We start from the raw sequence: 11,148 nt of genomic DNA on the forward strand, positions 1-11,148 counted from the left end.
CTGTTTCACTCCCACTGCTACCAGTCTAGTTTCAGTTTCACTGCCTGAACTGGGCCAGATGTGAGTGGGTGGACTAGTTTTACCTCAACCTCTATGGTGGATTCAAGGGGGGGGGGGGACATTCTTACAATGAATAAACCACCATGTAATAGATTACATATAAAATGGGTATTACTAAAGACAGACATTGACAGTTACTGACATCAAATTCTAATTCATAATTGGTTACGGATGTCTGTGCATTGTCTGAGCTCAACATCTTTTTCCTGAACGCAGAGTGAAAGTGTTAAACTCACAGGGCTATAAACCCTCCCAGAGCACTGAAGCATGTGCTGGCATTGCAAAGGGTTCTCCCTATGCAACCAGACTTTCATGGTCCCCCAGGGACTAGCAGAATCCTTTTTCTTCTTTCACGACTCTGACAAGTCCAAGGCAGAGGATATACGGCTCCCTCGGGAACAGGCCCACGACCACAGCTATTTGTGTGAACAGGAGGCGGAGAAAGAGAGGTCAGAGAAAGAGAGGCCAGAGGGCGGGCTGCCTTCTGAGGAACAGGCGGCGATCGAATGAATCACACTCCCCTCAATTCTGCTCGCAAACATGCAATCTTTGGATAATAAATTTGACGAGTTATTGGGAAGATTAAACTACCAATGGGACATTCAAAACTGTAACATCTTATGCTTCACGGAGTCGTGGCTGAACGACGACAATATCAGCATACAGCTGGCTGGTTATGCGATGTACCGGCAGGATAGAACAGCGGCGTCTGGTAAGACAAGGGGCGGCGGTCTATGTATTTTTGTAAACAACAGCTGGATCACGATATCTAAGGAAGTCTCGAGCCATTACTCACCTGAGGTAGAATTTCTCATGATAAGCTGCAGACCATATTACCTACCGAGAGAGTTCTCATCTATATTCTTTGTAGCTTTTTACATACCACCACAGTCAGAGACTGGCACCAAGATAGCATTGAATGAGCTGTATTCTGCCATAAGCAAACAAGAAAACACTCACCCAGAAGCGGTGCTCCTACTAGCCGAGAACTTTAATGCAGGGAAACTTAAATCAGTTTTCCCAAATTTCCATCAACATGTTAAATGTGCAACCAGAGGGAAAAGAACTCTGGACCACCTATACTCCACACACAGAGATGCATACAATGTCACGCCCTGGCCGTAGAGAGCGTTTTATGTCTCTATTTTGGTTTGGTCAGGGTGTGATTTGGGTGGGCAGTCTATGTTCTATGTTCTATGTTTTTCTATTTCTATGTGTTTGGCCGTGTGTGGTTCTCAATCAGAGGCAGCTGTCTATCGTTGTCTCTGATTGAGAACCATACTTAAGTACCCTTTTCCCCCACCTGTTTTGTGGGAAGTTAACTTTGTCTTTGTTCAGGGCACATAGCCCAAAGCTTCACGGTTTGTTGTTGTTCTTCGTTTTGTCGGCGTCATTTTTTAATAAAGAGAAAATGCACGCTTACCATGCTGCACCAGTCCTTCAGCCAGCCGTGACATACAAACCTCTCCCTCACCCTCCATTTGGCAAATCTGACCATAATTCTTTCCTCCTGATTCCTGCTTACAAGCAAAAATTAAAGCAGGAAGCACCAGTGACTAGACAAATAAAAAGTGGTCAGATGAAGCAGATGCTAAGCTACAGGACTGCTTTGCTAGCACAGACTGGATATGTTCCCGGGATTCCTCCAATGGCATTGAGGAGTACATCACATCTGTCATTGGCTTCATCAATAAGTGCATCGATTACGTTGTCCCCACGGTGACTGTACGTACATACCCCAACCAGAAACCATGGATTACAGGCAGCATCCTCACTGAGCTAATGGCTATAGCTGCCGCTTTCAAGGAGCGGGACTCTAACCCGGACGCTCATAAGAAATCCCGCTATGCCCTCCGACGAACCATCAAACAGGCAAAGCATCAATACAGGACTAAGATCGAGTCTTACTACACCGGCTCTGATGCATGGCGGATGTGTCAGGGCTTGCAGACTACAAAGGAAAGCACAGCCGAGAGCTGCCCAGTGACACAAGCCTACCTGACGAGCTAAACTAATTCTATGCTCGCTTCGAGGCAAATAACACTGAAACATGCATGAGAGCACCAGCTGTACCGGAGGACTGTGGGACCACACTCTCCGCAGCCGATGTGAGTAAGACCTTTAGACAAGTCAACATTCACAAGGCCGCAGGGCCAGATGGATTACCAGGACATGCACTGTGAGCATGCGTTGACCACCTAGAATGTGTCTTCACTGACATTTTCAACCTTTCTCTGTCCGAGTCTGTAATAACAACATGTTTTAAGTACATCACTATAGTCCCTGTGCCCAAGAACACTAAGGTAACCTGCCTAAATGACTACAAACCCGTAGCACTCACGTCTGTAGCCATGAAGTGCTTTGAAAGGCTGGTCATGGCTCACATCAACACCATCATCCCAGAAACCCTAGACACACTCCAATTTGCATACCGCCCCAACAGATCCACAGGTGATGCAATCTCTATTGCACTCCACACTGCCATTTCCCACCTGGACAGAAGGAACACCTATATGAGAATGCCATTCATTGACTACAGCTCAGCGTTCAACAACATAGTGCCCTCAAAGCTCATCAATAAACTAAGGACCCTGTGACTAAACACCTCCCTCTGCATCTGGATCCTGGACTTCCTGACGGGCCGACCACAGGTGGTAAGGGTAGGTAACAACACATCCGCCACGCTGATCCTCAACATAGGGGCCCCTCAGGGGTGCGTGCTCAGCCCCCTCCTGTACTCCCTGTTCACTCATGACTGCATGGCCAGGCACAACTCCAACACCATCATTGAGTTTGCCGATGACACAACAGTGGCCTGAACACCGACAACAACGATACAGTCTACATGGAGGAGGTCAGAGACCTGGCAATGTGGTGCCAGGACAACAACCTCTCCCTCAACGGGATCAAGACAAAGGAGATTATTGTGGACTACAGGAAAAAGAGGACCGAGCACGCCCCCATTCTCATCGATGGGGCTGTAGCGGAGCAGGTTCAAGTTCCTTGGTGTCCACATCACCAACAAACTAACGTGGTCCAAGCACACCATGACAGTCGTGAAGCGGGCACGACAAAACCTATTCCCCCTCAGGAGACTGAAAAGATTTGCCATGGGTCCTTAGATCCTCAAAAGGTTCTACAGCTGCACCATCGAGAGCATCCTCACTGGTTGCATCACTGCCTGGTATGGCAACTGCTCAGTCTCCGACCGCAAGGCACTACAGATGGTAGTGCGAATGGCCCAGTACATCACTGGAGCCAAGCTTCCTGTCATCCAGGATGTCTGTACCAGGCGGTGTCAGAGGAAGGCCCTGAAAATTGTCCAAAATTGTCCACCCTAGTCATAGACTGTTCTCACTGCTACCGCATGGCAAGCAATACCGGAGCACAAAGTCCAGGTCCAAGAGGCTTCTAAACAGCTTCTACCCCCAAGCCATAAGACTCCTGAACATCTAGTCAAATGGCTACCCAGACTACTCACATTGCCCCCCTCCCCTCTCCACACCATTGCCACTCTCTGTTGTCATCTATGCATAGTCACTTTAATAAACTCTACCTACATGTACATACTACCTCAATTAACCGGTGCCCCTGCACATTGACTCTGTACCTGCAACCCCCTGTACTCATTGTTATTTTTTACTGCTCCTCTTTAATTACTTGTTACTTTTATCTCTTATTCATATCCATATTTTTTTTGACTGCACTGTCGGTTAGGTGCTCGTAAGTAAGCATTTCACTGTGAGTTCTACACCTGTTGTATTCAGAGCACGTGACTAATACAATTTGATTTGATTTGACTTGTGGTTGTTATTGCTTCAAGAATGCTTTAATATGACGGTGCATGAGTTGACATATTATCATCATTACTGGTATAAATAGAGTGTACAAAACATTAGGATCGTCTGCTCTTTCCATGACATAGACTGACCAGATGAGGTTGAAGTAATTCTCAGTAGAGCAGCGAGGCAGGATTGTGTCGAGGGCACATATCTGAGGAAGGGTACTAAAACATTTCCACAAGAACACAGTGGCCTCCATCATTCTGAAATGGAAGAAGTTTGGAACAACCAAGACTCTTCCTAGAGATGGCTGCCCGGTCAAACTGAGAAATCGGGGGAGAAGGGCCTTTGTCTGGGAGGTGACCAAGAACCCGATGGTCACTCTGACAGAGCTCTAGAGATCCTCTGTGGAGATGGGAGAACCTTACAGAAGAACAACCATCTCTGAGTAGCCAGACGGAAGCCACTCCTCAGTAAAAGGCACAACAGCCCGCTTGGAGTCTGCCAAAATGCACCTAAAGGACTCTCAGACCATGAGAAACAAGATTCTCTGGTCTGATGAAGCCAAGATTGAACTCTATGGCCTGATTGCCAAACCTCACGTCTCGAGGAAACCTGGCAACATCCCTACGGTGAAGCATGGTGGTGGCAGCATCATGCTGTGGGCATGTTTTTCAGCGGCAGGGACTGGGAGACTAGTCAGGATAAAGGGAAAGACGAACAGAACAAGGTACAGAGAGATCCTTGATGAAAACCTGCTCCAGAGCGCTCAAGACCTCAGACTGGGGCAAAGGTTCATCTTTCAACAGGACAACGACCCTAAGCACACAGACAACGCCTGGCTTCGGGACAAGTAGGTACCCTTGAACTGGACCAGATGTGAGGGAGTGGACTAGTTTGAACCTCTATGGTGGATTCAGGGAGGATGCCTGATAAAATTGATATTATACATAATGTAGATATGTCTAATGCCTGAACCCAGCATTGTGTCTTATCCATAGCTCTAACCGTCAGTAAACTGCTATTCAAAATAGTTAATATAATGCTAGATGATCACATCAATATCTAGTTGTGAGGTGTATATGGGGATTGTATCTAGGGGGGCTGATGCTGATGTAACATCACCTTATTTTTCTTTACTTCTGAACATCTTATTATGCATATTGGACTGGTATTGTGGGAATTTCAATACTTCAAATAACTATTGTAGGTGCACAATAATGATGATGATGATGGGGAACATGTGATCTGAATGATGCTTTCTAAACATATTCAAAGTTGACTTCACTACACCAGTGGCCCATGTCACTGTCTCTTCTATGACAGAACCTCAGGTTGTTTTGATGGGTTATGATCATGTTATTTAATCTCAATAAATCTTGAATCTTTGCTAGAAACTCATTACCTGACTGGGGGACCTTGCAGAGACTGGGATATTTATTCTGAAATAATGTGAGACATTCTTTCACATAGATGGAGTCCATTCAACTTATTGTCTGAAATGTTAATTAAAGGTTTGTTTGACATAACTAAAGGGAAGAACTTTTTATGCAGTCTGGACCTACGGGTGTTGTCAGTTCAGGAATACTTGAACATCAAGGTGGAAGAGTTGACATCACCATCACTGAAATATTTATCTCAGTGTATTTTAGTTCAGTCAATCTTCCATGTCACTGTCTCTTCCCCCTCAGCACCTGTAGTAGGTCCCAGCTGTATCAGTACAGTCACTGTGCAGTCTGACTGAGGGAGGTTTTTGTATGGCTCTGTATCACTATGAGTTCCACTACCACTGAATCTAGATGGGGTCCCAGACTGAAGTGTTGTAGCATAGTAAATAAGGAGTCTGAGTCACAGTGTACTGTCCTCTAGATTCTGAAACAGATACATTTAAGATCTCAGAGAACATTTGGTCATGTTGTTGTCACACCCTGACCATAGTTTGCTTTGTATGTTTCTATGTTTTGTTTGGTCAGGGTGTGATCTGAGTGGGCATTCTATGTTACATGTCTATTTTGTCTATTTCTATGTTTGGCCTGATATGGTTCTCAATCAGAGGCAGGTGTTAGTCATTGTCTCTGATTGGGAACCATATTTAGGTAGCCTGTTTGGTGTTGGGTTTTGTAGGTGATTGTTCCTGTCTCTGTGTTTGCACTAGATAGGGCTGTTTAGGTTTTCACGGTTCTTGTTTTGTTAGTTTGTTCATGTGTAGTTGCTTTATTAAAGTACCATGAATAGAAACCACGCTGCGTTTTGGTCCGCCTCTCCTTCACCACAAGAAAACCGTTACAGTTGTCTAAATCTCTGAAGTCTAATTTTCTCAATTTGAGACAAAAATTAGATGAAACATTTAAATAATAAACAGATTTTAGACCAGCAAAATGTAAATCATACCTTGAATTAAAGACATCAATATCCACACAAAGCTCATAATAAAAGTCATTGTTGAAGTTCTGTTGTTATGAAGGACAGCTCTCAGTCATGAAGTGGTAAACTCACAGGTCTATAAACACCCCCAGACCACTGAAGCATGTGCTGCCAATGCAAAGTTTCCTATGTAAATATTATTCCTGGTAAGGACCCACTTTCAACTGTTAACTATGATTCAGATTATACCGATTATTTCATTTTCTTTTAAGTAACTACTACTGTAAATCAGTGATTCAAGATGAACATTTAATTATCTGCGTTCTTTAGTGGACTGTAGTCATAATTCAGAACTATCAGTAACAATTGTATTAAACTAGTACTTCAGTACTATCAGTCCCTATTGTATTATACTAGTACTTCAGTACTGTCAGTCCCTATTGTATTATACTAGTACATCAGTACAATGAGAGACCCTATTGTATTATACTAGTACTTGTGATATTTAGTTTCTGTCACACCCTGATCAGTTTCACCTTTCCTCATTATTGTCTCCACCCCCTCCAGGTGTCAATGGTTTTCCCCAGTGTATTCATTGTAACGGGGCGCGTACTGGCAGCAGAGAAGTCAGGCGCAGGAGAGCGAAAACTGATTTACAACGGTGTTGTTAAATAAACATAACAAACCACAGTAAACAGAACAATCAAATCAATGGGTCAAACAAAACCCGGTATCCACCAGCATAACGTACACAAGCACTATAAGAAACAATTCCGGACAAGGACATGGGGGAAACAGAGGGTTAAATACACAACATGTAATTGATGGAATTGAAACCAGTTGTGATGGAAATCAAGACAAAACCAATGGAAAATGAAAGGTTGATCGGCGATGGCTAAAAGGCTGGTGATGTTGACCGCCGAACGCCGCCCGAACCAGGAGAGGGACGACTTCGGCGGAAATCGTGACATTATTCTTGTGTTTCCTGTCTCTCTGTGCCAGTTTGTCTTGTATCTTTCCAAGTCAACCAGCGTTTTTCCCATTCTCCTGCTTTTTGCATTCTCCTTTTTCTAGTCCTCCCGGTTTTGACCCTTGTCTGCTTCTGGACCCGCCTCTTTGACCATTCTACCTGCCTTGACCACGAGACTGTCTGCCACTCTGTACCTTCTGGACTCTGATCTGGTTTTGCCCTTTTCGCCTGTCCACGACCATTCTCTTGCCTACCCCTTTGGATTAATAAACATTGTAAGACTCCAACCATCTGCCTCCTGTGTCTGCATTTGGGTCTCGCCTTGTGCCGTGATAGTTTCTTGACACAAAAACAAGCCAGTTGATCAGAATATATCATGGGTTATCAGAAATTGATGTCTGTCTATACAGAAAAATACTTTAGAGTCAGATTTTGCAGAATACAAAAAATGACAGTTATTGCGTTTTGCCTTTATTGGGCAGTATTGTGTTATAATAGTAGTTCAGTACTATCAGTCCCTATTGTATTATACTAAAACTTCAGTACTATCACGCTTAAGGTAAGACCCAGATGCAGACAGTGTCAAGGAAACAAAGCTTAATTCCAAAACAGGGACAGGCAAAAGACAGGTCAAACAGGTAGGGGTCAATAATCAAGTACGGTGAGGTAAGGTATAAAACGGCAGGCAGTCTCAGGGTCAGGGCAGACGGAACGGTCAAAACCATGAAGGACGAGAAAACAGAAGCAAGAAACATGCAGGAGCAGAGAAACAAACGCTGGTAGGTTTTACGAAACAAAAATAACTGGCAACAGACAAACAGAGAACACAGGTATAGATACACAGGGGATAAAAGGGAAGATGTGCGACACCTGGAGGGGGGTGGAGACAAGCACAAAGACAGGTGAAATAGATCAGGGTGTGACAAGTACTATCAGTCCCTATTGTAGTGTACTTCAGTACTATGACGGTGGTACTGAGAGTTCTCTGTCTGTGAATGTGCTCACTCTTATGTGAAGTACTTCACCAGAATGAACCACTGTGGTGGACTTTTGGAAGCGGCAAAAACTGGTGCTGAAAATTAAGTTGATTTTTGTATTCTCTCATTAAAACTAAATGTAATCATGCAATTGAACAACGTTATGAGATGTTATCTTCTCCACAGGAAAGACTTTCAGGCCGTTTCTTTTTAATAATGTCTGTGGACAGACATCTCAGCAAAGTGAGAGAGTTGTTCACATTCCACCAACTTTATGTACCAATAATAAAAAATAAACCTCTAATATCTGCCCTCATAACATATCTGCGCTCAAAGGTTGCTTTCCAATACACATATATTTATCATGATTAATTCCTGATATGATTTTATTAAAGTAGATGTTTTTTCAATGGGTTTCAACAATGTGTGGTCTATGCTTTTCCATTACATTTTCCCAGGTCTTCTCTACCTCCAACCCCCTGGGGACAGAGTGAACATCTGGTGACAGTTCTGCTCTATTCTGGGACAAGCAGAACCACCCAACCCTGTCTATGTAAATCTGTTTCACTCCCACAGCTACCAGTCTACCAGTTGACCTGTTTTACTGCCTGAAATACCCTGGACTGGGCCAGATGTGAGGGAGTGGACTGGTTTAACATCTACGGTGGATTCACCATGTAATTAATGACAGATTAAACACATATTATACTTTATGATAACAGTGTGTAGTGTATGTCTCTACATAAATGTGTCATGTTTGAGCCCAGCATCATGTCTCATTCACAGATCTAACAGCTCATGAAAAGAGTTAATACATGCTAGATAATCACATCATTAACTGGTTGTGAAGTGCATGTAGGGAATTGGTTTGGGGGGCTGATACTTTTCCTCTTACTTCTGTACATCTTACTCTACTATGGACTGGTATTGTCTTCCAAAACTACAAATAACTTTTATATACACTTTCAGTTCATGTCCAAAATAACAAGTTACAACCATGATGATGATAATAATGACGATGATGATGACGATGATAAAGACGATGTTGGAGAACGTATGATTCTTTCTGTTTTCAAAGTTGACCTCTTCTACTGATCAGTGTTCCATGTCACTGTCTCTTCCCCCTTATCACCTGCAGTAGGTCCCAGCTGTATCAGTACAGTCACTGTGCAGTCTGACTGAGGGAGGTTTTTGTACGACTCTGTATCACTGTGTGAACACTGGACCACTGTGTAAACTCTGACAGTAGTAATCTCCTGCATCTTCAGTCTGGACTCCACTGATGGTCAGAGTGAACACTCCCTGATCCACTGCCACTGAATCTAGATGGAGTCCCAGACTGAAGGGTTTTAGCCCAGTATATTAGGAGTTTAGGAGCTCCTCCAGGTTTCTGTTGATACCAGTGCAAATAGTGTCCATTGCTGTTACTGTGTACAGCACTGCTGGTTTTACAGCTGAGACTGACTGAGTGACCCACTGAAACAGCTTTCACTGCAGGAGTCTGGGTCACTGTGACCTGGCCTCTTGACTCTGAAACAGAAATGCAATGTATATTTATAATTTCATTGTTCATTCATTTGTCCAGTATAAAATCATTCCTTTATATTGTCAGGGTCATTTTCTGTAAATTATATTACCTTGGAGACAGAGGGCAAGTGTCCAGATGAAGATGGTGATAAAAGTCATGGTTGTTGTGGGTTCTGTTGTCATGAAGGACAGCTCTCAGTCATTAAGTGTTAAACTCACAAGGCTATAAACACTACCAGAGCACTGAAGCATGTGCTGGCTATGCAAAGTCTCCTCTCTATGCAAATGATGTTCCGAGGAACAGCTATCACCATCAATGAATGATGAAAACGGCTATCTCACGTGTCATCTAAAAAAAACGAATGAGTAAGCCGGAAGTAGGTGTCTGTGCTTCCAGAATTCTAGTGGCTACTTACAACAGACAATCTGTTGACAATAAAATAGGATTTGGTCTTTATCCAATGGTTACAGCTGGTAACAACATAAACCTCAGTGTTTCAGTGAATCTAGATAGATGTTAAAACACATTGAGAAAAAGATATAGCACAGTAACATAAATTATACAGTAGCCAAACAGTCAGGCAATCAAACTCCACTCAAAGGAATTTAATCTAAATTGGTTCACTTGAAAAAAGGACTAAAGCACAGAGTTGGCTAAAACACAAATGTACATAAAATACACATATACAGCCTTTTGTTTGGCAAATAATAGTGAATAAATATAGATGTTTCGAATGTCATGTGGTTTTGATCAATTCTCGTTAGAGAATTCACTCAAGCCAATCCCTTTAAAATGTTTAGTTAAGTTCAGGGAATAGGGCCTTAAGTCACGACACGTGCACTTACAGTGAAATTCTGACAGTCTGAAATTCTGACATTCTGTCCATTACACTTAGATTTAAGCACCGATACAAAGGTTAAATACGTGTCTGTTTTCCGACAAAGAAAAGTGGGATGGATGTTGAGTCTCTTCAGCAATATTCAACATGGCAACACTGCATCTTTTATAGAATACAGTACATCTCTGAAAACAACACAGGAGACAGGAGACAAAATTGATAGTATAACGTAAAAATAGTATTTACTGTACAGAGATTAGGAGATTGTTTCCCTTACCAGTTCCTTGGACTTGGCCACCTGGGACCTCTCCCATGTCTGTGGCACCATTCGATTCCTCAGCCAGAGAGTCACAGGATAGATACTTGTTCCAGAATATTTGCACAAACTGATCGTAGAATTTGCACTCAACTTTTTCCGCTCCAATCCTGGGAATATAGAACATAACATTTGGTTGTTGACTCAATGCTTATTCTTCATATCTGGTTAGTTAATGAGCTTTGCTTATCTAACATGAGCATAGCAAACCTCTGACCATGAATGCACAACTTTTCCATCAGTATGGAGTCTTCATAATCAATTCACAATTATAAATAGTGGTTATCAATTTCATATGCATATCTTTTCCCCC

The 11,148-nt window shown here is 42.9% G+C and overlaps 1 protein-coding gene across 1 annotated transcript in view; it reads right to left on the reverse strand.

Annotated features, from left to right (window-relative positions):
- Window positions 1-10,635: 10,635 nt before the first annotated feature.
- Window positions 10,636-11,148, reverse strand: part of zgc:113263 (TIN2_N and Myb_DNA-bind_4 domain-containing protein) — a 68,836-nt gene continuing 68,323 nt past the window's right edge. Inside the window, exon 22 of the mRNA XM_090213876.1 lies at window positions 10,636-10,945. Coding sequence (XP_090070002.1) covers window positions 10,762-10,945 — 184 coding nt within the window. The 3' untranslated portion in view covers window positions 10,636-10,761. The remainder of the gene's footprint in view (window positions 10,946-11,148) is intronic.

This window comes from Oncorhynchus mykiss, chromosome 21 (assembly GCF_057628025.1).
Source record: "Oncorhynchus mykiss isolate SJ-2025 chromosome 21, ASM5762802v1, whole genome shotgun sequence".
Lineage (NCBI taxonomy): Eukaryota > Metazoa > Chordata > Actinopteri > Salmoniformes > Salmonidae > Oncorhynchus > Oncorhynchus mykiss.